Source organism: Echinops telfairi, unplaced genomic scaffold, assembly GCF_000313985.2.
Source record: "Echinops telfairi isolate 266 unplaced genomic scaffold, ASM31398v2 ScPeMD7_18;HRSCAF=68, whole genome shotgun sequence".
In the NCBI taxonomy this organism is placed as follows: domain Eukaryota; kingdom Metazoa; phylum Chordata; class Mammalia; order Afrosoricida; family Tenrecidae; genus Echinops; species Echinops telfairi.
In genome coordinates, this window is record NW_022103915.1 from 74,179,240 (window position 1) to 74,203,969 (window position 24,730).

Below are 24,730 nucleotides of genomic sequence, written 5' to 3' on the forward strand. Positions count from 1 at the left end.
CTCCTTGCCACTGTTTTTGGATCACTTGTTGCCCCCCTGTCCCTGGGTTGGTCAGCACCACCTCCTTACCCCCGCCTCCCCCTCTCCCGTAGTGCATAGTTTTAAATCAGGAATGGTGTGTGCCAAGGTTATATCCTCTCATGGTACTTGTTCAATCTGTATGCTGGGCAAATAATCAGAGAAGCTGGTTTATATGCAGAAGAATGTGGCATCAAGATTGGGAAAAGGCTTATTAATACTCTGTGATATGCAGATGACGCAACCCTGCTTGCTCAAAGTGAGGAGGACTTGAAGCACTTGTTGATGAAGATCAAGGAGTGCAGCCTTCAGTGTGGATTATGACTCAATGTCAAGAAAACACAGTTTGGACATATTTCCAGGAGAGACCAGTCCCTAGAGAAAGACATCGTGGGTGGTGGAGAGGCAGTGAGAAAGAGAAAGGCCCTCACTAAGACGGGCCGACAGCATGGCTGCAACAATGGACTCAGGCATAGGGATAACTGCAGGGCTGGTGCAAGACCATGCAGTGGTTCGCGCCCTGATGTGGACAGTCACATGGGTCATAGCTGACCCAATGACACCTAACCACAGCAACAATAGGCAGGGTCAAGGTGAAGCTGAAGAAAATTCAAACAAATTCATGAGTGGCAAAGTCTAGACTTGAATGTGTGTCCCACCAGAATTTACAAACCATTGCAAGGATGTATGCAATGCATTGAGCGTTAAAGACCAAAGACCAGATGAGTTGGGGGATGATATCAAGGAAATTATGCATGAAGAAGACAGAAGTCATTAAAAAGACAACAATAAAAATAAAAACAAACAACAGAAACATGGGTGAAGGGAGACAGCAGATAGTGTAAGACATGAAAATAATAATAATTTATAATTTACCAAGGGTTCACGAGGATGGGAGGATAGGGAGGTGGTGAGGGGAGGGAGGGGAAAGGAGGAGCTGATATCAAGGGCTCAAGTAGAAAGAAAATGTTTTGAAAATGATGATTGCAACATATGGACAAATATGCTTGATACAATTGATGTATCGATTGTTTTAAGATCTGTGAGAGTCCCCAATAAAATGATGTTATTTTTTTTTTAAGAGCAAGATAGATATCAGAAGAGACTCTGAAGCTTGTCCTTGAACATAAAGTAGCCCAAAAGAGTGGAAGAAATGATGACGTAAAAGAGCTAAACTGAAGTTTTCAAATGGTCGCTCCCACATGATAGCAAATTATTATGGCAAAAGGTGCAAAGACATAGAGTTCTAAAGGCAAAAGGGAAGAACAAGCTGGACAGTGCTCAAGCTAAGAGGACTGAAGAAAAAATGGAAACCCTAAGCTGTAATTTTGAAGAATCTTATGGAAAAAGAATAAGTGATACTCAAGTCTGCCATCCAGCATTGACTCTGACTCTGAGCTCCCTTAGGGCAGGTGGAACCACCCCTGTGGGTGTCTGAGCTGGTTGCTCTATCAGGAGGGGAAGCCTCGTCTTTCTCCCATAAGTGACACGGGAAGCACCAGAGAAGGTGGAAGGAATACACAGAGTCCCTGCAGCAGAAAGAATCGATCGCTATTTAACCACTGCAGATAGTAGGATATGATCAAGAACCCATGGTATTAAGGTCAAGTTACATTGACGGCATTGGTGAAAACAAGGTTTCTGGAATCAAGTAAATACCAACTGAGGGAGGGGGGAGCGGGGAGGGAGGGGAAAAATGAGGACCTAATGCCGGGGGCTTAAGTGGAGAGGAAATGTTTTGAGAATGATGAGGGCAATGAATGTACAAATGCGCTTTACACAATTGATGTGTGTATGGATTGTGATAAGAGTTGTATGAGCCCCTAATAAAATGATTTAAAAAAAATACCAACTGAGATGTTTCAACAAATGCCTGTGGCACTAGAGTGTTCACTGGTTTCTTACAAGAAATTTGGAAGGCAATTGCTTAGCCAACCAACTAGAAGATATCCATACTGTGCTCTTTCTAAAAAAAGGTGATCCAACAGAATGAGGAAATTATCTAACAATAGCCTTAATATCATATATAAACAAAATCTTGTGGAAAATAATCTTAAAAGAGTTGCAGTAGAAATCAACAGCAAAGTCCTAGAAATTCAAATTAAATTTAAGAGGACATGGAAGCAAGGATACCGCTGACAATGTCAGGTGGATCTTGAATGAAAGCAGAGAATACCAGAAAGACACTTAGCTGTGATTTACTGACTACAGAAGGACATTTAACTCTGTGGATCATAAATGATAGATAACACTTGAAGAATCTGTATACAGACCAAGAATGGTTTAAAATCTGGAAAGGTGTGTATCAGGATTGCACCCTTTCACCCATCTCATCTGTATGCTGTGCAAATACTGCAAGAAATTGGACTGTATAAAGAAGAATGTGGCCTTAGGATGGCAGGAAGTCACATTAACAACCAGGGACATGCAGCTGACACCATCGTGCTTACTTAAAGTGACAAAAACCGGAAGTACTTCCTGGTGAACACCAGAGATTACGACCTTTGTTGTGGATGGCACCTCAATGGAAAGAAAATAAAAATTGATAAACAGCATTGTCAGACATGTAGACAAATTATGTTGATGTGGTTGAAGATTTCATTTTATTAAAGTCGTCAATTAGTGACAATTAGTCCCTAGTTATTGTCTATAATTAGTGTCCATGGAAAGATCAGTCAAGAAAGCAAGCGAGCTATTTTACTAAGCAAATCTGCTGCACAAGATTACTTTAAAGTATTAAAAAGCAGAGATGTCACTATGAAGACTAAGATGTGCCTGAATCAAGCCTTGATGATTTCTTTTTCTTTATTTAATGTATAGTGACACCTTTTTAGGTCTTAAAAAGGACAAACAGAACACAGAGATAAATCTTTTGGATGAGGAAGACCATCAAAACCTGGCCTTCGGAGTGTCTAAGTATACACAGAAATGGATATGGAGAACAAAGACAACTGTCACTAACTCATGATTGACAGCAGATCAACCCATCACAGTTCCTGATGGAACTAGTAACATCAAGAGGGACCAGTCCTGGAGAAGGACGTCACTCTTCGTTAAATGGAGGATCAACAAAAAGAGGGAAGCCCTCAAGAGCTGGTTGGACACAGAGGCTGCAACCAAGGGTTCGAAGACAGCAATGACCATGAGAGTGTCAAAGGCCTGGGTACTGACTGGTTCTGCTGTATGCAGCATTGCTGAGGTGCCGAGCTGATTGGATGAACCTTACCAACAACAGCAACATCCTGCTCTGCAAAAATGAGCCTTTCAAAATTGCTAGTTCAATGTTACCCCTCTGGCTGATTAAACACAATCACCTTTCCTCCGGTGTTCAGCAAACTTGGTCATTTATGTGTTACAAAATCATAAACAAAATTCACAGAAAGCAATCCATTTAAAAAATATCAGCGCCAAATAAAAAAGAAAATCAGAATAAACCGCATGTGCTGATATCCAGATAAGACAATTATCTGACTCCAGTGGCATTTCCACTGAAATGCTTTCCCTTCAATCAAAATTTAAATGTGACTGTTGCTTCATGATCAGCAGGTTTATATTGAGGTTGAATACCTATTATTTCTAGACCAATGCTATCCAACCTTTTACATGCTATGACCCACAGAACATGTGAATAAAGTCTTGCATGCAGCGGCAAAAGTAAGAGGCTGATCATTAGAGAGACAACTGGTCTGGACTTCTTACTCTCTCAGGTCATGCCCTTTTCCCACTTCCACCATACTCTAGAAATGGTAAGTGTTCAAAATCTTAACCCAACTGTAACTGATTCAAGATACATCCTGGGGTAGCTCTGTACTCAATAATTAAGACTCAAAGTTTGTTGTTTGGAGAAAATCATGAATGTATGAGAAAGTGGAGAGAAGTGGCTGACTGAGCACTAAATAACCGACAGGGGGAGATAGAAGGAACAAATACGATAAAGCCAACTAATATGCACTTTCTATATGACTTCATTCATTCATTCTTCAATAATATGTACACAAATGTGCACACATAATTACTGAGTACTTGATACCAAGTAAAATATGCATAGTTTAGTCTTAGAATCTAGTGGATAAGGACACAATCTATAACTGCTATGAAAGAGACCTCTACACCACATAGATCTATGAGTATCGTACACAGATCTCTGAGAAGTTACAAGAGATGGGCTTGATTTATTCTAGGAGCACAAGGGCAGCTTGCTTGAGGATGCAGCTCTTGAGCTGATTTCTGAAGGATAATAGGTATTTCCAGGAAGACCACTCGGGGTCTGGGTGAAAGTTGAGGTGGCAGAAGGAGAAAGCGCTAATGCAGGTAGTCTTATGCAAAGAGGTAAAGGAGGAGCGGAAGGAAACCTATGGCGTTCGTTGGGTGCAGTGTTGGGGAAAGATGATGTAGGTTGTAGTGGGGAGAAAAGATTAAAGGAGCAGGGGCAGATACAGAGAAAGCAACATTTCGAGGTTACAGCATTGTGATAATGGCAAGAATAGGGATAATAACAGCTCACATATGAAACATTTTCTCTATGTTCAGCACTATACTCATACTATCTCACTTAAGAGAGACGGACTATGAAGGATGAAGATGGTTACAGTAGAGTTAGAGAAGAATAAATAGCCTAAACGAATACAGTGAACCCTCACCACTTCGCGCTTCGACTTCCGCGGCTTCACTCTATTGCGGTTTTTGCGTAACAGCACCCACTGCCTACACCGGCTCCTTCAGAGGAAAAAGATGGCGACCCACCTGTAGAGTACATCTCTTAAGTAATTTCATAGGCTATTGATTACAGTATTTGTAAGAACTATGTATAATAATACTGTATGTGAAATATGTAATACTGTAAACTAGATGCCATAAATAATATAATAAATAAATGATAATTGTAATATCCAAAATGTTTTACTGTATTTTCCCTTTTTGTTTAATAAATTGGGTAATACGAGTGTAATGGTGACTAAAGGGTGTTTTTTCATGTCCTCTATGCTCTAACTACGAAAATATTTGATTTACAAATAAGGAATCCTACTTCGCGGAATTTCATTTATCACAGTAGGGTCTAGAACCAATTAACTGCGATAAACGAGGGTTCACTGTACTTAGAAATCAAATCAGTAGGACTTGAAGGTGAGTGTGGTGTCAAGGGTGACACAGCCAATCATTACCATTGTTGTCATGATGCTCTGCACCTGTACGAAGTTGAGTTGGGAGAGGCTGTGTGATAAATACATCTACAAGGATGACCACACACACAAAGAAGTAGCTGCTACGGTTTCTTGTGTACACCCAAGCACCTTACAGGATTTGGTCCTTTGGTTCGGAGCCTTGGGCTTAGAGTTTCAGGGAGTCCCAGTAACTTGGCTTAATAATGTGTTTAGCGGTTCCGTTTTAGCTCCTAGTATTGGTGTGTAGTTCCTTAGGTCGTGAAAGCTTGCAAGGGGTCATGTAAGGCCTAACAAGTGGTTTCTATCTATCTGGAGCAACAGAGAAAGGAGGAGTGCAGAATAGGAGGAGACTAGGAAATATGTAGCTAGTTGCCTCCATAAACAATTGCCTCCTTTGCCGTGAACCCAGAAGAACACGATAGTATCTAGTTAACATGACGGAACGTTTCGCAAACTTTCACAAAAGAATCCTGACCAAAAGGGGTAAAATACAGAACAGACGCTCAGATTCCCATGGATTCCAGATGTTTTGGAGCCACAGTGGAACAACGAACTCCCAAAACAATTTCCTGAGATCATCTTTAAACTGGATATACCAAAATTACCTCCTGATGTCTCCTGAAAACAAAACACAACAAAAACCAGGAACGTGTCCCTTAGTGGCCAGAGTATTACCTGTTGAAGAAGGATGTTAGGTAACGTGGACATGGCAAATGGTGCATTAAACTTTATGAGGACCTGCTTCAGGCCGTCCTCACCGCCTTCCCACCTGTAGGAGCTGCTGCTGGGGGCTGCTCGCCTGAGAGGATGAGGGTGGGAGTGAAGGGAGGAGAAATCAGCAGCACAGAGCAGAGCACGCCCAGCCCTGCCCTGGTTCCACTTGTCTGAGCAACGGGAGCAGCCTGGTGCCCACAAACACCACTCACTGCCTCTCTGCCAGGCAAAGCCGAGGGAACACCCCGAACCAAGTCCCCTCTCTTTCCTGTTTGCATCACCCATAGGGGACAGTCCTAAAAGAATCTCCAATTGGGGTCTTTAAAACCACTGGGGCAATCGCTTCTCAGCCTTTGGGCTAAGATCAAGTATAGTAAAACCACTGAGGCGGGGGTTGGGGGAGAGAGGATTGTAATCATAAAAAAGCAGAGCCCTTTCCCTTAAAAAACAAAAGCCTTATGGTATATCATGGATGAATGCATCTGGATATTGCTTGAATGGGAATCGTGACATATATTTTTAATAGTTTAGCTTAAGTAGTAAAATAGATATATCTGCCTTGAGCATTATACACCTTTAAAAACTATCTATGTGGAAAAAATTGCCACAATAACTCAGAAGGTCTGCAGGCAGCAAGGTTTTGTTACCTTACTTTAGAGAGAGGTTGAAGGTCTAAGATAGTTACAATGGAGTTAGAGAAGAATAGGTGGATTAAAAAATTATTTAGAAAGTTAGATCAGTGTGAGCTGGAGCAAGTTTGGGAGGAACAAATTATATAAGCAAGTTCCTAAATTCTTGGTCCTGCTCTGCCCTGGATCCTGCCTCTTGATAACTTTTGGATTTATACTCTGCAGTCTTAAATCGATTTGTTCTTCCTGTACACCCAACTTAGTCTCCAGATCCCTAACCTGGGTCAGGGCATTCCTTTTCAACTGCTTCTGAGGACTTAAGAGTTTCAGCTCTGACAGACAAAGAACTTGGAGGTCATCATTCCTTAAACCAAGAAAAAGCTGGGCAACAAAACAAAACAAAAACACCCACGGCTTTTCTTGAACCGCAGAAAGAGAGGAGAGAGAAAACAAAACATCTAAAACTGTGGGACAATTTCAGAGAGTGTAGCACACGCATAACTAGAATATTAGAATGAGGAGAAAGAATAGAGCGGACGAAATATTTGAAGTAATAGAGGCTGAAATTTCCCCAAACTAAGTGACAGAAAGCTTAGAGAATACCAAAAAGGATTAAAACAAAACAAAACAAAAAACTACATATAGAATTTTTAAAACCTTCTCTATATAGGAACAAAGATAAAAATCAGTGACTTTTCCTTCAGAAGTCATGTAAGCAGGAAGAAAACAGAGTGCAATATTTTAAACACTAAAAGAAACAACAATAAGAACTAACCCTCCCCACCACCAGCTCCTAATTCTCTATGTAGCAACATTCTACCTCAAAACTTAAATGGAAATACAGATCTTAGCAAACAAAAACTGTGGAAAATTCACTGCCAGCAGGCCTAGGTTGGCAGGAATATTAAAAGCAGTTCTTCAGAATGAAGAAAACTCATACATGTCAAAAACTTGGGTCGCCATTACAAAAGACCACATGAGTATTCCAGAAGGAATAAATAAGGGTAAATAAAATCTTTACATTTTCTTATTTTTAATCTCTATACCTTCACACTATTAAAATTTTTACAAATCGTTATACCTTTATAAATCTTTCCACTTTACAAATTTAAAAGAGAAATCATACAAAATATGTTCTCACACTCCAATGGAATTGAACTAGAAATTGGTATTGGAAAGATAGATTTTAAAAATCCTCCCTTTAATATTTGGCGATTAAACAACACACTTTAAATAACACTGAGGTCAATAAGAAGCTACTTCAAGAGAAATTCGACTGGGTCATCTTTGGCCTATTCTGACTGGAAAAGAGGATAAAGATTGGTGATAGCATCAAACATGCATTCAGTCACTTAAGATGTCCTCATGTACTGACTTGTCCGTTATTTGTTCATTTGTTTATTAAAGAAAATAATAGATTAATTACTTAATATGCCAGACGATATATTAATTTTAGGCATTAAAGGTAAATAACACTGTCCTGGAATAATAATTGCAGTTACCATTAATTGTCTCTGGCAGCAGTTGTTTGAAATATTTTCCACATATTAATTCGATTTAATGCCCATGTAATCAATAAGGTAGGTAGTATTGTTATCCTAGCTTTCAGAGGAGGACACTGAGGTCTACCGAGAAGAACTAATTTGCTACAAATGCTTGGCTATTCATTGGTAGTGGGGGCAGAAAAATGAGGAGCTGTGGTGGCAAAGCATGGGACTGCTAGCTGTGACCAGGTCAGTAGCACGAAACCACCAGCCACTCCAAGCGATACACACAGGGGTTTCTACTCTTGTCGATGAGCTGGGAAAGTCACAGGGACATTTCTACCTTGTCCCATCGTGTCTGCAAGAGTCTGCATTGCCTCAACGCAGTGACTTTGGTGGTTTTTTGGACTCTAAGCTATATTCTATCGATATACTCAAAGAAGGGAGTTCTTCAATACTTCTTGAACATCCATCTATTTTTTGCAAGTCCTCTCAGTAAGTACATGTGTATTATATTTAATGTTAAACCCCGAGGTGTGTTTACATGAAAATCTCTTAGAGTTCTTTCTTTTGGGCTACTATATGAAAGCAAGAGGGGGTTATGTAGATGTCTACATAATGCCCTTTCATATATTTGACAAAATGGCAAGGGATGTTGGAAAGAAAACTAAATTTATTGGATATCACTTTTAAATGAGCTTTTTAGTATTTGAAGCTTGGATAGAAATACTCTAGAGAGCTGTTTTTGACATGTATAAAGATTTTTTAACAACCATCTCTCTTGTAAGTAATTAAGTACAAGTCATTACATAATTACTTGATTATGTGGCAGCACTAAAATTTTACAGGAGGTTTTTCACTTAAACTCTAGCCTTATAAAAATAATTACCACAAGTCAAAATTATTTTCTAAATGCAGTAATTCTTTTCTGCTTTTAATTTTGGGGGGGTGCGAGGGTAGAGTTGAAGTCTATTTTTGTGTCGCAAGCAGAAACAGAGAAGAGTGTAATTTAATAATGCTATTGTCTTCAGACACTGATTTCAAACTTAGAATGATAGTGAGACACGTTTAGGTGGGAAATGAAATGGTAAACCAAGATAGCATTCACCAACATTTCTTTGGTCCAAATCTAAAACCATCGATCAGATACAGAGCTAGAACGCTATCACCTTAGCTTCAAAAATAACAGCATCCCCGCCCCCACCCCCACTTTCTCAAACTGCATCACTAAAGAGACGAGTCGAACAGAAAAGGAAATAAGGAAGACATTTGGTGGAGCCACTGCTGGAAAGAAAGCAGCTTGAGTCATGTGGTATGCAGGGTTTTCTCCTTTTCTTCCTTCTTTCTTCTTGCCTTTTTAAAAAGTGAGCCGTCTCTTCATTGCAAATGTTCTCAAGTTCTTAGAACTCTAATTAAAATGTGGTAATTGGTTGTGTTACCTCAATTACCGTGATGCATGGACATTGATGCAAAGTGACACCAATTGAATCCCTTGGGTGTTTTACCCTGGGGCCATCCCATTTATCGTGGCCTTATTATTTTCAATTATGTGGCTCGATGTGTTGCATACTTTCAAGGCCAATAAATGTGCTGTGGTTTTCTGGACACAGGTTTCCATGTTCAATGCCAGTGCTTTGGAGTGGCAGGGCAAAGGCGTCGGGCCAGGAGGGTGGGGGGAGTGCATTAAAAAAAAAGAATAGTAATCTAAAACACTGATATCACTAAGTATTCAGAGGCAAAGTGCCTGAAATATAGGTATCTTGAAACCAGCCAGATCATTTGTTTAAAACATTAACTTGGCCAAACATCTCTTTTTTTGCTGAGAATCCTTCCTTCTTAACGAAAACAGAAGTGCTGGGGCCATTCAGAGGCCTTACAGGATGAGGTAGGTAAACAAACTGAGAAGTAGGTACCAAACAAGGAAGATACAAGTTCTTGCTCTTTAGAGAAAGGTTTTGGGGTCCAAAACGCTAACCATAACTATTCGGTTGCCATCATTAAGTAGGCATCATAAAGACCCCATAGGACCCCTATAGGGTTCCTGAGGCTATAAATCTTTATTGGAGAAGACAGCATCCGAGCAGCTGATGGGTTTGAACCACCAACCTATTGGTTAGTCCAACACTTAATTCAGTGCACCACCAGAATGCCCTGAAGAGAACTCTAGTTAGTACTATACCGAGGTATTTTATTGTCTAACTATACTTTGTGCGTGGAGAGATCTGTCCTCAGCATACATGTGAAGATAGGAGCACTCCAAAATGGTTGTATTTCAAAATGTTTCCCACTGGGGACACTATGGGCATTTGGGGGACACTGATCCAGCCATTCAATATCATCAATGTCCAATATCAGTATCACTGACCCCAGGCTCACTTCTCCTTCAGATTTTAGGACTGGTAGGGCATTTTCTGGGGACATGTCAGGAAATAGAACTCAACACTTTCATTTTCTGAATATATCCTTGTGTCTTCACTAGCTTTTCTCCTTAAAGGAAATCATATTCATAGGTTTCTGAAAACAAAAGCTATTGTTCTTTTACTTATTATTTTAGACTTTGATTTAGTGTGACTATCTCAAAATAAGCACAATATTTGTTTATACCCAGCAGATGAGAGAAGAATCTGAATTTGGAAAAGTTATGAGAAAAAGGAGGATTTGTACTTTACAAGCATTTTTTTTTTCAGCCTGGTGGAACAGTGATTACTTATGTCAGAATCATAAACTTCATTTCCAAGTCAATACTTAAAGAGTCTTACATTTACAATACTCTAAAAGCACTTTTCCAATCATTTCCTCCACATTTTTGTCTTTGGATTCAAGAGAGCTGCAAACTGAACTCAAGAGAGGTTTACATATAACACATCTGGTTAAATTTTCCTTTGAATAAAAAAAAATGAATAGATTGAATATGAAGATATTATCATAAATATTGTACTCACAAAATAAATGTTAAACATTTTAAAGTCAAAATTTTAATTCTATTTTCCAAACTATTTTATTCAAGCTTTAATTTTTGTTTATCATTTTTATTAGTTATTCAAATGAAACATTTATCAAGTTTTAATTTTTTCCCATGATTTCTCCTTATTCAGTTTTAATTTTTTATAAACAATCTCATTACCAAATTTTGTTCATGTATGTTTTCTGATGAATCTAACTCTTTCTTATGAGAATACAGGGCTAGCACAGGACTAGCTTCTAAATAATGCGCTCTAACTACATCCAATTAGAACATTCTGTCTTTCACCGATGAGCCACCCACTGTCCTGGTGTCAATTCCAACTCGTAACGCCCCTCACAGAGGACAGGGCAGGACTGTCCATGGGTTTCCTGAGGCTGTGCATCTTTATGGAAACAGATCGCCAGATCTTTCGGCTGCTATGTCGCTGTGGGTTCAAACCACTAATTTGGGTGAGCAGACAAGCGCTGACCCACTGTAGACCAAGATGCCTTCAGATCAGTAATAAAAAACTCAAATCATTACCTAGGGGCCTGGCAGGGGAGATGGGGAGAAATGTGGAGCTAACAGTAAAGAGTATGAGAAGAAAATGTTCTCAAATTGATTGTGCTGATTGTTGCACAACTCTTCCTAATAAGCTTGAGTGATTAAATTGTGATAAATGAATGATGTGACTACTAAACACTCCTCACTTCCATCAGGCCCGTTCTGACTCCTAGCAACCCTTCAGGGCAGGGTCGAACTTCCAAGATTACAACTGGCCAGGAGTAGAAAGCCTAACCTTTCTCCCTGAGAGCAGTGGTGTTTTCAAACTTCGCAATGGTGGTTAGTGGCCCCAAGCATTGAAACCCCTCTTGATGGCAATGGGACTGAGTACTGTATCCCATACTTTAAGGATCCTGTTTTCTTCGCTCCAACCCCCGCTCATTTCTTTGGGTTGGCGTTTCTGTGGGTGCCTCGAGAGCCCCTCTGCACGTCTCCCAAGGGCCCTTTCTCTCGGTGCAGGGCTCCCCTCTCTGGCATTCTCTCTAGGAGCAAAGCAAGCCAGTGGCCCCCCAGATTCCCAGTCCCTGTCTTCTCAGCTCAGGGAGACTGCCTGCCTCTAAATGGATTTATCCTTCATACACTACGGCTTGGAAATTTGCTCCAGGCATAAAAATGGTTTTTATAGTTAGTTATAGTTGTTACTTTACCTATTTCCCATCTCTTCACTGCCAAGTGCACGTTGTCTTTAAAGCTACGGTTTCTTACATTTTATTCCAGTTTTGAATTGTTCCTGGTGGGAGGGTAAATCTTATTCCTTACTCTAGCTAGGCTGGAAGGGCAAATCTACCTATGCATTTTAGAAATAGTGGTTTCATAGTTTTTAATCAAGGCTAACATCCCCACAAAGGATTAAGCACCACTGTTCTGAGTGGGTTACGAGTTATTACGGAGGGTTACTCCAGCTGTGATAGGTTGTCTCGTGGATTTCAGTCTGCACGTGTTATAGGAAGCGCGACTTAAGCTAATAAAAATAATGAAACCCAGGTTCTTTATAATTATTACACCAGAATGCTATTTTGGCATATGGTGTGGTTTATAATACTACAGGTACTGTCCGCAAAAATCGAGACCCCAAACAGAGAAAAGAGTAAAGGCACAGAGTTCAAGCTTCTTTGCCTCTCAAAAGAAATGGGAGGGGGGAAAAGGCAGGTGACAAGAATAAACAAAACATTGTAATTCCAATGAACGTCAGAAATGAAGTCAGGAAACTAGAGGCCAAGATCAGTGTCACAGATAACACAAGGGTGATGGAAATCAGTCTGGACAAAGCGCTTGACGGCAAGAAGGACAGCTAGTCGTCAATAACTGCACAACTTACAGTCCTGATGACAAGGAGAGGAGGCGCATGTGTTCTACCTGTTCCTCTGAAATTCAATGCAAATTCTCTTACTTTCTTTCAGTTTTATAAAAGAGGTACAGTGAACCCTCGCCACTTCGTGCTTCGACTTCCGCGGCTTCACTCTATCGCGGTTTTTGCGTAACAGCGCATGCTCTGTCATTACTGCCACTGATTGGCTCATACTGTACACGCTTCTGTCTGCATCGCTACGTATCGGAGCTACGTATCAGATGCATTTTTGCTTTTGTACAGTGTACTGTAATTGTTTGCGATTTTTAAGAAATTTTATCTAAGCCCTATGATGGCTCCTAAACGAGCTTCTTCTTCTAAGACTTCTGACAATAAAAATAAGCGCCAGAGGAAGATGCTCACCATCCAGGAAAAGGTAAAACTTTTGGATATGATCAAAGATGGCAAGAAAATCGTGGAGGTTGCATGCCATTTCGACTTGAATTAGTCTTCTGTTCGCTCCATCCGTTGTACTTCATAATATAATAAATAATAAATGAAATTGTAATGTCCAAAATGTCTTACTGCATTTTCCCTTTTTCATTTAATAAATTGGGTAATACGAGTGTAATGGTGACTAAAGGGTGTTTTTTCATGTCCTCTATGCTCTAACTACGAAAATATTTGATTTACAAATAAGGAATCCTACTTCGCGGAATTTCATTTATCACAGTGGGGTCTAGAACCGATTAACCGCGATAAACGAGGGTTCACTGTAAATATATTATTTACCTCATTAATAGACAATGTGAGTTTTTACAGAGCGACACTACTTGATATTTATGCATGTAGATGCATTTTTCTTAATATTATGGAAAGATTTTCCATACTTTTTCTCACTAACTGTAATATTGAAGTCACTAATTACCTCTGGATATTACCTATTGTCTCGTGCAGAGTGAATACTAGATGTAGCTGCTCCACAACAAACTGTGTAGCCGCCACCAAACAACGGAGCAGGACCATGCAGTTTGGGTGTATTTCCTCCTTTTCTTTTTAAAATTAATTTTATTAGCTATACTGCACATATTATGCAACAATTACTCCAGCACTGAAGATGATCTGTGCAAGAATCACCACGATTAACTTCAGAACGTTTCCATCTCACACTCTCTGTTGTCAGCTCCCCATTTTCCCCTCCTCCCCTGCCAGGCCCTATCCAGTTATCAGCTCAAAGATCTACCCAGCTTGGATTTTATACAGAAAACAATACAAAACAAAATGGACAAAATCACACAAAGTAAACAAACAAACAAGCCAACAAAAAATATCAATAATGACTAGACAAAACATAGAAAACCTTAGTCAGAGAGAAAGCAGAAACTATTAACAACTGAAACAACATGAGCATGGGTCAAAAGGATATCAAAGGATGGGGTATCACAGTTTAACTGAACTACATCTACCATAATCAATTTTACAATCCTCTCTGTATGACAGCAAGGCTATTCACATCCCTTGACTATAGTCAGAGGGGATTCACTGAAGACTTAACCGTGTGTAAAAGAAGATGGGGGACAGAGCTGACAGGAACATGTGAGTTAGTTATGAGTGATTGCTAACAGAGCTAACTATGATCGGCAAAACTTGGACATATCATCAGGGGCTTGGCCAGTTTTGTCCTTGAGTCAACTCAGGAGCAAGAAAGAGGGCTCTCCACTGGAGATCCCCTTGCAGAGGGGTCTCAGGGAGGAGACGAGCTAGACAGGGTGCGATGTAGCAACGATGAAAAAATACAACTTTCCTCTTGTTCCTAAATGCTTCCCCTATCCCGCCCCTGCCACTATCATGATCCGAATTCCACCTTGCAAGTCTGGCTAGAACAGAGGATGTACACTGGTATAGATAGGAACTGGAAACACAAGGAATCCAGGGCGGATGATCCCTTCAGGACCAGTGGTGTGAGTGGCGATACTGGGAGGGTAGAGGGAGAGTGGGTTGGAAAGAGGGAACCGATTACAAGGAAGTATATGTGACCTCCTCCCTGGGGGACAGACAACTGAAAAGTGGGTGAAGGGAGACGTCAGACGGGGCAAGATATGACAAAATAATAATTTATAAATAATCAAGGGCTCATGAGGGAGGGGAAAAATAAGGGCCTAATGCCGGGGGCTTAAGTGGAGAGCAAATGTTTTGAGAATGATGAGGGCAATGAATGTACAAATGCGCTTTACACAATTGATGTGTGTATGGATTGTGATAAGAGTGGTATGAGCCCCTAATAAAACAATTTTAAAAAAAAGAAAGAAAGAGGGCTCTCACAACCATCAAAAAAGCAAAGCAGGAGTGGAGTCCATCCTCTGAGCGCAGGGATCCTGGGAGGCTGAGCCTTCCCCATCCGTGTGACTGAAGCTTCAGCAGCACCAACACCATGACACAGAACAGGGGCTCCTCAGCTCCCGGAGTGAAGGAAGCCGAGTGCTGTCCAGCAGGCGGCTTGCTTGCAGAGTAAGATTTCTCCAGGGTCTTCCTGGAGGAGCCCGCTTTGCTGAGTTGGAGCTAGAGCTGAGCACTTTGGGCTGACAGTTACGGTGGATTGATGTATTGTCAGCACTAAAGGAGTTTTGCAACATTGCCTGAGGAGCAGAGAGAGGTGTGCTTGTGGGCACGGCTAGCAAAAGGCGGTTCTGACTAAAGAGATGTGTCCTACACATTTTCTACTCATGAACTGTAGCCGGTTAACTGCCCTAATCATAAGCATTTTCTGAGATCGTTGCAGCGAATTTTCAAACGAAGCAGAGTTCCCTGGGAAGGATGGTTGGTTAAGGAGGTTAGAGGATGGAGACGTGTCTGACCTCTACCTCATAAGAATCGGTCCTGGGATGAGGTTGAGTTTAATTCTCCTTTCCCCTTGTGAAGTCAGAAGAGGACAGATGATATTTACCCCCCAAACAACAAAGATTATAGTTCTTTTAGATTTATCTTGTCTTTTGAATTATTCTTTTAGAGGAGAAGAATATTCAACCACGAATCTCTAATCGCGATGACCACAGAGCATCACTGATTCTCGCATTTGGAAATCGTATGAGAATCGACTTCCTCTAATACAGATGCACGCATTCATTGACAGCCGGCGGTATATTTACTATTCTTTGCCGGCACTATGGTTCAGATGCACCAATTATTCTTCAGCATTGCCTATTCCTTGTCCAGCGTTTACAAGCATATGAGGTAACTGGAAACACCATGGCCTGGCCAGGTACACCTTAGTCCTCAGAATGACATCTTTGCTTTGCAGCAATTTAAAGAGCCCATCACAGCAGATTTCCCCAATGTAATGTGTAACTTGAGTTCCTGACTGCTGCTCCCATGGGCATTGACCGTGTATTGAATGAAAAGGAATACCTAACAACAACAACAACAACAGAAATCGTCGGGAGAACCTGGAGAGTCCCCGCTATATCATAAAGAGCCCGGGAATGCAACGGTGAGCAGAGCCTGGCTTCACCGGTGTCAACAGCAATGAGGAACCCTGGTGGGAGGGCTGGCGATACGTTCTGCAAAAACAGTCCCAAAATGACCACTGAAGAAAACGAACGTATAGCGCTGGCATCACTGCCTTTGATTCTAAATGGGAAAACCTCGCCCTCATTGTCAGAAAGACTCAATCCAAGATGGCATACAGAATTTCCTTCAGAGAGGAGTCTTGAAAATAAGGATTTGGAAACAACGTCCTTGTTCCTTGTGGAACAAAAGGAAAGGTTAAAGGGCATCTTTTTGGTGGTCTTCTGAAGGCAAAATAGTCCTACAGAAACACATGCTACTCAGACACTTTGTTAGGCTATACAAATTTAGAATTAATATATAGTAACTCCAATCACACATCCCCCCCCCACACACGCAATCTACATGATAGCAGATTTGTTTTTAATTTTTGGATTTACTCCAAACCAACTGTTAAAATGAAACAGAGTTTATGAAATGAGAGCATGCAAATTTAATCAAACACTTACTTTGTGTGCTATGTTTTGTCCCGGCCGGAAGGGTCTACTGGTGAATAAAACAACCCCTGCACATGAGCAGGGGTGAGATTTGGGTGGGAACTCACCAGCTCCCAGAGAGGCTTCCAATGTTCTGCAAGGCAGCCTCTCACGTTGGAAAACAGCAGTCTGTCTGTCCCAACAAGTTGGACTCTACCCAACGAGCCAACAGCGGAAGCAGAGGAACATCTCCAACTGCTACCTCCTGTGCGCGTTGAATTGTTCATATTATTGCTATTCTCTACTCTTTCATTCTTTCCCTGACAGTGGTTTTTTACCATATTTTGGCCCAGTGGACTTTATCTGATACATTAATTATTGCAAACAACCTACACACTCAGCAGCCAATCCAGAGACGAATGAGACTTTTCCCTAACTGCCGATTATAGCTGCCTTTCTGCTGTAGTACGAGTAAGAAGCATTGGGGTTTCTCAGAGATAAAGCTGCCTCTCTTGCAGAAGAAGGATAAACAGGTCTGCATGTAGTCTAAGGAGATCTAGGCTAGGACTCTGATTAGCTGACTTCAAACACATCCCTCTAGGAACCTAGTTCTGTCGCCTGCAAAACAGCTTCAATGCCTTCTAAGTGGCCGAACTTCTCTAGCTACGGTTGGCTTCTGTGTAAGTCTTGCTATGGCCACTACCACATTGAGAGGTTTCACTCTGCAGAGAGACTCTCCCAAACACTCTCAGAGAGAGAGAGAGACAGACAGACAGAGAGAGTGAGAGAGAGAGAGAGAGAAGAACCATTCCAATTAAAGAGATTCACCACGGCTCATTTTAAGAAGAGACATCCAATTATATAGACTCTGATTACTGGTAATAATTTGGAAGTCTTCAGAAATTTAACAACTTCAGCTCAAAACAATTAAACAGAACTGATGAGGATAAAATCAGCCCCTAAACTCAATATAGTTACAGATTAAAAAAAAAAAAAAGCAAGAAAGCATACAAATAGTATTGTCCCTCTGTTGCCAGTCCCCAATGGCAAACCCACCAGACAGCAAAAACCAGGGTTTGGTTAAAATGAGGATTCATAAGAGGAGCCTGTTTTTCTAGTGGCCGGATTCTTAGATTGGTTTTTCAATCTTGAAAACATAGAACTATGTAAATATTTATTTGAAATAAAACAAGGCACACTTCTAAGGTATATATCTATATCTATCTATCTATCTATCTATATATATATATAATACATCTACTATATATTTCATTTATGCAAGTAAAACATGAGAGTTGGCCTTCTGATGAACATATACAGAGTTCAAGGTTAATTTGGGGAATGTGACCTTATCAAGAAATTCTTTCCATTAAGAAGGGAAAGGCATTCATGGGACAAGCGTGTGTTCTATACTGTAACAAGATAGTTTTCTAGACACATGCGTCTCCTTCATCTAGCAACAGTTACAACTTACAATCTATTTGAAAAATCCTGTAAGAGGATCATCCTCCAGCCCCTCCCCACCCGGTATTGCCTTAGAACTCTAAGAGGAAAGTCGCCGTGTCGGGCAAAGCAATAGTGCCCCAAAGAGCTCCCGACGAGAACTGGTTACAACTGGATGGTGGTAAGTCTTATCATGTAATAGAAAGTCTTCAGTATGCTTGACTTGATTGCTGTGTCTGCAGCACATACACATAGCTCCATATGCTCTGAGAGCAGTAAGTCACCTTCTAGCAAAATATTCATGGGCGATTGTATGATTAATGAATATAGTTGGTGAAGGCATGATCGAAAGAATTAATGGTATCATTTGGTAAGGTTGAGCAAAATCTCCGTGTTTTTTAAAAAGACAGTGGGAGACACTAAAATGTATTAGTAAGGCAAATCGGTTTCTGTGTTATAACAGAATGTCACCTAGGAGTTACCCCTTTCAGTCAGTGAAACCAAGCCCTGCAAAATATACATATTTTTTCTTTCTGGGAAAAATGAAAGTCATAATGCTTAAAAAATAAAAATCACTCACCGACTCCTTCCCCAACTTCTTTTGTAGCCGAGTCTGCCACTGGACGGCTTGCATTACAATGGCTTCCCACCTCCTTTCAAGATTGACAATGATTAGCTGCATGGGCTGGTGGTCTGCGCTCACATTGCACGTCTCCCGGTCATCCAGAAGATGCTGGCACAAGCGCAGAATGGAGGCCACTCCTCGACGTCGCTGCTTGATTTCACAGCAGAGGGTCTGCAAGATAGAGCAGGGCAGACTCGTGTGTCCAGGGCACGGTTCCCTAAGAGAAGAACTAGCTTCCAACATCATTATAAACTGAAGGACCAGGAAACAGACAAGTAAAAGACACTGGGGGTCTCATCTAGATTAGCCTCTTATACACAGATACCCAACTAATGCTACCGAACCTACTTGCATCCCATTCCTCCATCCTTTTCCAATGGTCTCTCCCCTGGATTGTAGGGCCCTTCCTTGACAATATGGTAATAATAATGTCTAATCAAACGAACTCAATCATTCAGGGCATGTGAATACGAAGCAAATAGACCCTGGTTCAAGGCCACAGGAAAACACAACTATCAAGAAAATCTCCCCAAAAGAAATGGAGGTTTTTGTCCCCCCCCCCCCCAAATTCTGTCTATATTCTGGATCCCTGGTGGTGTACTGGTTAAAAGTTGGGCTGCGATCCATACAGCCAGCAGTTCAAAACCACCAGCAGCTCCATGGAAGAAAGACCGGGTTTTCAATTCCTGTAAACAGTTACAGTCTCAGAAACTCACAGGGTAGCTGTGAATCAGCAAAGACTCGATAACAGTTGTTTGGGGTTTTTTGGAACCAAAAAGTTTAATTTTCTACTGGCAGGGACTAAGTTGCCTAAGATTGCAAAGAATTTTATATGTGGGGTAATGCGGTGGGTGTTGGGGCGGGGGAGAGGAGGTGGAAGGACATGAGCAATATTTCTCTCCAAAGCTTGATTAACAAAACAATAATGTTCTGAAAACAGAAATTAAGATTCTGGATTATCACTGCACAATTTGTTGGTTGCTGTGTGGCTTTTAATAGGCAGTCGCCCTATTTAAGACAGATATTCATGCATCAAAATAGCATTTTGCCCCCAGAAGCATTTGTAATGCTGCAGTGACCCTAAGCTGAATGACTTGAGCAAAATAGTGGGTACACATGTCTAAAAATATTATATCCTTTCTTTGCCTACGGATATTGTATAAGTGATATTCCAATTCAAAGCCTTCAACAGGAATGATGATTATATCCACAAACATCACTGAATTACTAATCTCTTTCTACAGCCACAATTGGACTGTTCTAACAGTTAACAGATTGCTTATTAATCAACAAGGGTAAACAAGACAATGCAATTTCATTTAGTGTGAGAGTTTTAATGCCTGAAAGTATTTGTGCTTAAAATGTTAATCCAGATAAGGCTTCATTAGAAGAAGTCTTACAATGATTAAGTGGGGTTCACCAGAATGTGTGAGGAGTGGGGGTGGTAGACCATCAGGTGGACATTTCAGTCAGATGATCTATTTAATGATATAATGCATGCAATAGCCATTAAAATGACCCTAACTCCATAATAGCGGGAATTCTATTATTTCTGTAATGAGAGAACCCCATACCTTTAATATTTCTGAATTTTAAATAAGGTGAATGACAAATTCCCAAACCTCTATTTATGGCAAAATATGACTACGAATTTTATTATTCAATTTATACCAGTGCAGCACTTCCAGTTATGTTTCCTGATCGTTTTCTTATTTCTTTTCTGAGGGACCCTTACTACTTGTCCCATGCAACTCCTGATACAAACGCCAGGTCTGACGCATTTCTATACAGATGCCCTCCATTCGTTCAATGTTGATGAGGTAACATTTGTTTCTTTAACAATTTTTCCAGCTCCTCCTCCAATTTTTATCTTCGCCCTACACACACTTACTCCTTCGAGTTTCTCTCTTGGTCAGGTCAAAATACCACGCCCATTTACTCACTGACATTGAGCTCCTTCCGCTTCCTATCCCTGTCAATCCTTGCCCAATCTGAAACACTGCAGGATACTTTTATGGCCAAGTCAATTGGTTTGAAGGAGCCCGGTGAGCATGAACAGTGCAAGCTGTGTTACTAATTTGTTAAAAGTGAAGGGTAGGAAAATTAAGCATAACTATATAATGGCAAATTATTATTATAATAATCCTTTGCTTACTTTTTAAAGTATTTTTAAATAGTGCAGAAATAGGACAATCTTATCCTTGCTGCCTTGACCTCCTTAAACAGGTACTGGACATTCCAGATGCGAGACACTTTCAGATGCCTGGCTTCAAAAAGAAAGCTTAAATCATTGACCTGGAGGCGAGGAGCCCCATGTGTCACGACTAGACGGGGAGTCAGGAGTGATTTGATGGCAATGGCTTTGGTGTGTGTGCTACATGTGGGAACTGCCACTTCCCAGTGCGCACGGGAGGACAAGAAGTGCATAAAACGACACGGTGCCTATTCCTAAGGAGCGTGTGATCTGGCTAGAGAGGCAAGATATTGGTTCTGGCAAGTGAGAGAAACCGGTGCAAAGCAACATTGTGGGGGAAGATTCAACCCAGCCGGTGATGTGATACAGAGTGCCTGAGCATTACTTTAGATGGGGAGCCAACCGAAAACTCTGAGGAGGTGACATCAAATTCAAAATAAATACACAACGACAGTGACCTAACACTACAGCAGTTTAGAAAAGATAATCTACCTAGTCTAGTTTATGCTGTACAAGGTCTGTGCTATGATTAATTATAGTGTCTTTATTATTATAGTAAGTTTCTATAAATAAAATGAATGAAATAAAAACTCTTGGTGTAATTAAGTGTGGAAAGAACTGTCTTCTCAACCTATCGTGATGGGATAGTTGGATTTCCAAGTGTGAAAAATGAAACTGGAAGTCCATTCCCTCCTTCTGTATCAAAAGTTAACTCAATTAGTGGAACCCAGACTTACACATAAGAGCTAAGACTATATAGACATCTTAGAAGAGAGCAACTCTTTTTTAAAAAATCATTTTATTGGGGCTCATACAACTCTTACACAATCCACACACACATCAATTGTGTAAAGCACACAATCTTGCTTTCTGCTTGGGCTCCTGGAATCAGCTCCTCATTTTCTCCCTCTTTCTCCACTCCCCCCTCCCTCATGAACCCTTGATAATTTATAAATCATTATTTTATCATATCTTACACTGCCCGGTGTCTCTCTTTACCCACTTTTCTGTTGCCCATCCCCCAGGGAGGAGGTTATATGTAGATCCTTGTAATCGATTCCCCGCTCTCTACTCCCTCTTCCCTCCCGGTATTGCCACTCTCACCACTGGTCCTGAGGGGTTCATCTGTCCTGGATTCCCTGTGTTTCCAGTTCCCATCTGCACTGCTGTGCATCCTCTGGTCTAACTAGGATTGCAAGGTATAATTGGGATCATGATAGTGGGGGGGAGGAAGTGTTTAAGAACTAGAGGAAGGTTGTGAATTTCATTAATGCTACACTGCACCCTGAATGACTCATCTCCTCCCCACTACCCCTCTGCAAGGGATGTCCAGTTGTCTACAGATGGGCATTGGGTCCCCATCACGCGCTCCCCTCATTCACAATGATATGATGCCCCCACCCCCTTTGGTGCTTGATACCTGGTCCCCTCGACCCTTCATGATCACACATGCTGGTGTGCTTCCATGTGGACTTTGTCGATTCTGGGATAGATGGCCACTTGTTTATTTTCAAGCCCTTAAGACCCCAGACACTATATCTCTCTATAGCCGGGCACCATCAGCCTTCCTCCCTATACTTACTTATGCACACATTCATCTTCAGCGTTTATGTGGGGAAGGTGATCACACAGTGATGGTTTTTGTTCTTTGGTGGCTGCTACCTGATCCCTCATCAGCTCGTGTTCATACAGGCTTGTGTGCTTCTTCCCTGTCAGCTTTGTTGCTTCGGAGCTAGATGGCCGCTTGTTCACCTTCAAGCTTTTAAGACCCCACACACTATATCTATTGATAGCCGGGCACCATCAGCTTTCTTCACCACATTTGCTTATACACATGTTTGTCTTCAGCAATCATGTCGGGAAGGTGGGTATCCTGGAATGACCGTTTAGTTGAGCAAGGAGCTCTTATACTAAGGGACTGTGCATGAGGAGGCCCAATGTCCACCTACTACTACTACTACTACTAAACCTATAAATATGTGCACATAGATCTATTTCCCCCATAATCATAACTATATTTACATATGTACATGTCTGTATTTAGGCCTCTATGTATGCCTTTTGCCTCCTACTCCTTTCCTCTATTTCCTTATGCTTTCCTCCTGTCCCACTACCATGTTCAGCCTTCATTCTGGTTTCAGTAATTCCTCTCAGTTACCTTGCCCTTGGTCACTCCCTACCAGTCCTCCCAACCCCTTTCTGCCCCTAGGTTTTTTTTTTTTCTCTTTCTTTTTTAACATTTTATTAGGGGCTCATACAACTGTTATCCCAATCCATACACACATCAATTGTGTAAAGCGCATTTGTACATCGTTTCTCAAAACATTTTCTCTCCATTTAAACCCCCGACATTAGGTCCTCATTTTTCCCCTCCCTCCCCGCTCCCGCCTCCCGCATGAGCCCTTGATAGTTTATAAATGGGTATTTTGTCATATCTTGCCCTGTCCGACGTCTCCCTTCATCCACTTTTCGGTTGTCTGTCCCCCAGGGAGGAGGTCACACACAGTTCCATGTAATCGGTTCCCTCTTTCCTACCCATTCTCCCTTTACCCTCCCTGTTTTGCCACTCACACCACTGGTCCTATAGGGCTCATCTGTCCTGGATTCCCTGTATTTTCAGTTCCTATCTGTACCAGTGTACCTCCTCTGGTCTAGCCAGTCTTGCAAGATAGAATTCGAGTCATGGTAGTGGGAGCGGGGAGGAAACCTTTAGGAACTAGAGGAAGGTTGTATTTCTCATCATTGTTACATTGCACCCTGACTGGCTCATCTCCTCCCCTCTGCCCCTAGTTTTGAACCACTCATTGTTCCCTTGTCCCTGGGTTGGCCAACACCTCCTCCCTTCCCCTACCTCCCACATTCTCATGTCCCTCCAGGACCGTTGGTCCCATTGTTTTCTTCTCACATTGTTTATCCAGCCTATCTTATTAGATGGACCTGCAGAGATAATAATCTGTGCATAAAATTGTGGATGGCCTCGACAGCACCAAACAAAGTGGCACATAAGAACATGGCGACCACGAAAGAGATCCTCCGGGCTGTCCGCTGGGTGTGTCTGAACCACCCACTTCTCAGCTAGCACAGGATGACTTGACTGCTTGTGCCACTCTCGCGGAACTTAAATCTGCAATATCTAAGTAAATAACTCTTACAGCTCAATAAAAAAGAAAGATAACGCAGTTCAAAATGAGCAAAGGATGAAAAGATGTCCATTTTCCCCTAAGAAGATATATATATAAATGGTCAAAAACACAGGGAAATGTGCTCAACCTCACCAGTCATCAGGGGAAGTAAATCAAAATTTCACTGACAGACCCCTTCCTGCTCACTAGGATGACCATGATACGAATGAGGGACACGAACCATTGTTGCTGGGATGAAGAGACACTGGAACCTTCAGTATGTTGTGGCCAGGACTGCCAGCCACTTTGATAGCCAGTATGACAGCTCCTGACAGGCTTAAAGATTACCACATGAGCTGGCCATTGTATTCGCTGGTAGACAACCCAAAGAAATAAAAACATTTGACCACATGAAAATCTGTATGTACCATGTTCAGAGCTGTATTATTCATAATAGCCCCCAAATGAAAACAGTCTAAATGTCTATCAGCGGGTGAATAAATGAAATAAATGTGGTATACCTATACAATGGAACAGTATTCAGACATAAGAAGTAATGGAAT

The 24,730-nt window shown here is 41.3% G+C and overlaps 1 protein-coding gene across 2 annotated transcripts in view; it reads right to left on the reverse strand.

Moving 5' to 3' along the window:
- Positions 1-24,730, reverse strand: part of AKAP6 (A-kinase anchoring protein 6) — a 524,185-nt gene that overhangs the window by 36,774 nt on the left and 462,681 nt on the right. For both annotated transcript variants that reach the window (XM_004698937.3, XM_045287776.1), the window contains exon 12: positions 18,807-19,022. In XM_004698937.3, the coding sequence (XP_004698994.1) occupies positions 18,807-19,022 (216 nt within the window). The remainder of the gene's footprint in view (positions 1-18,806; positions 19,023-24,730) is intronic.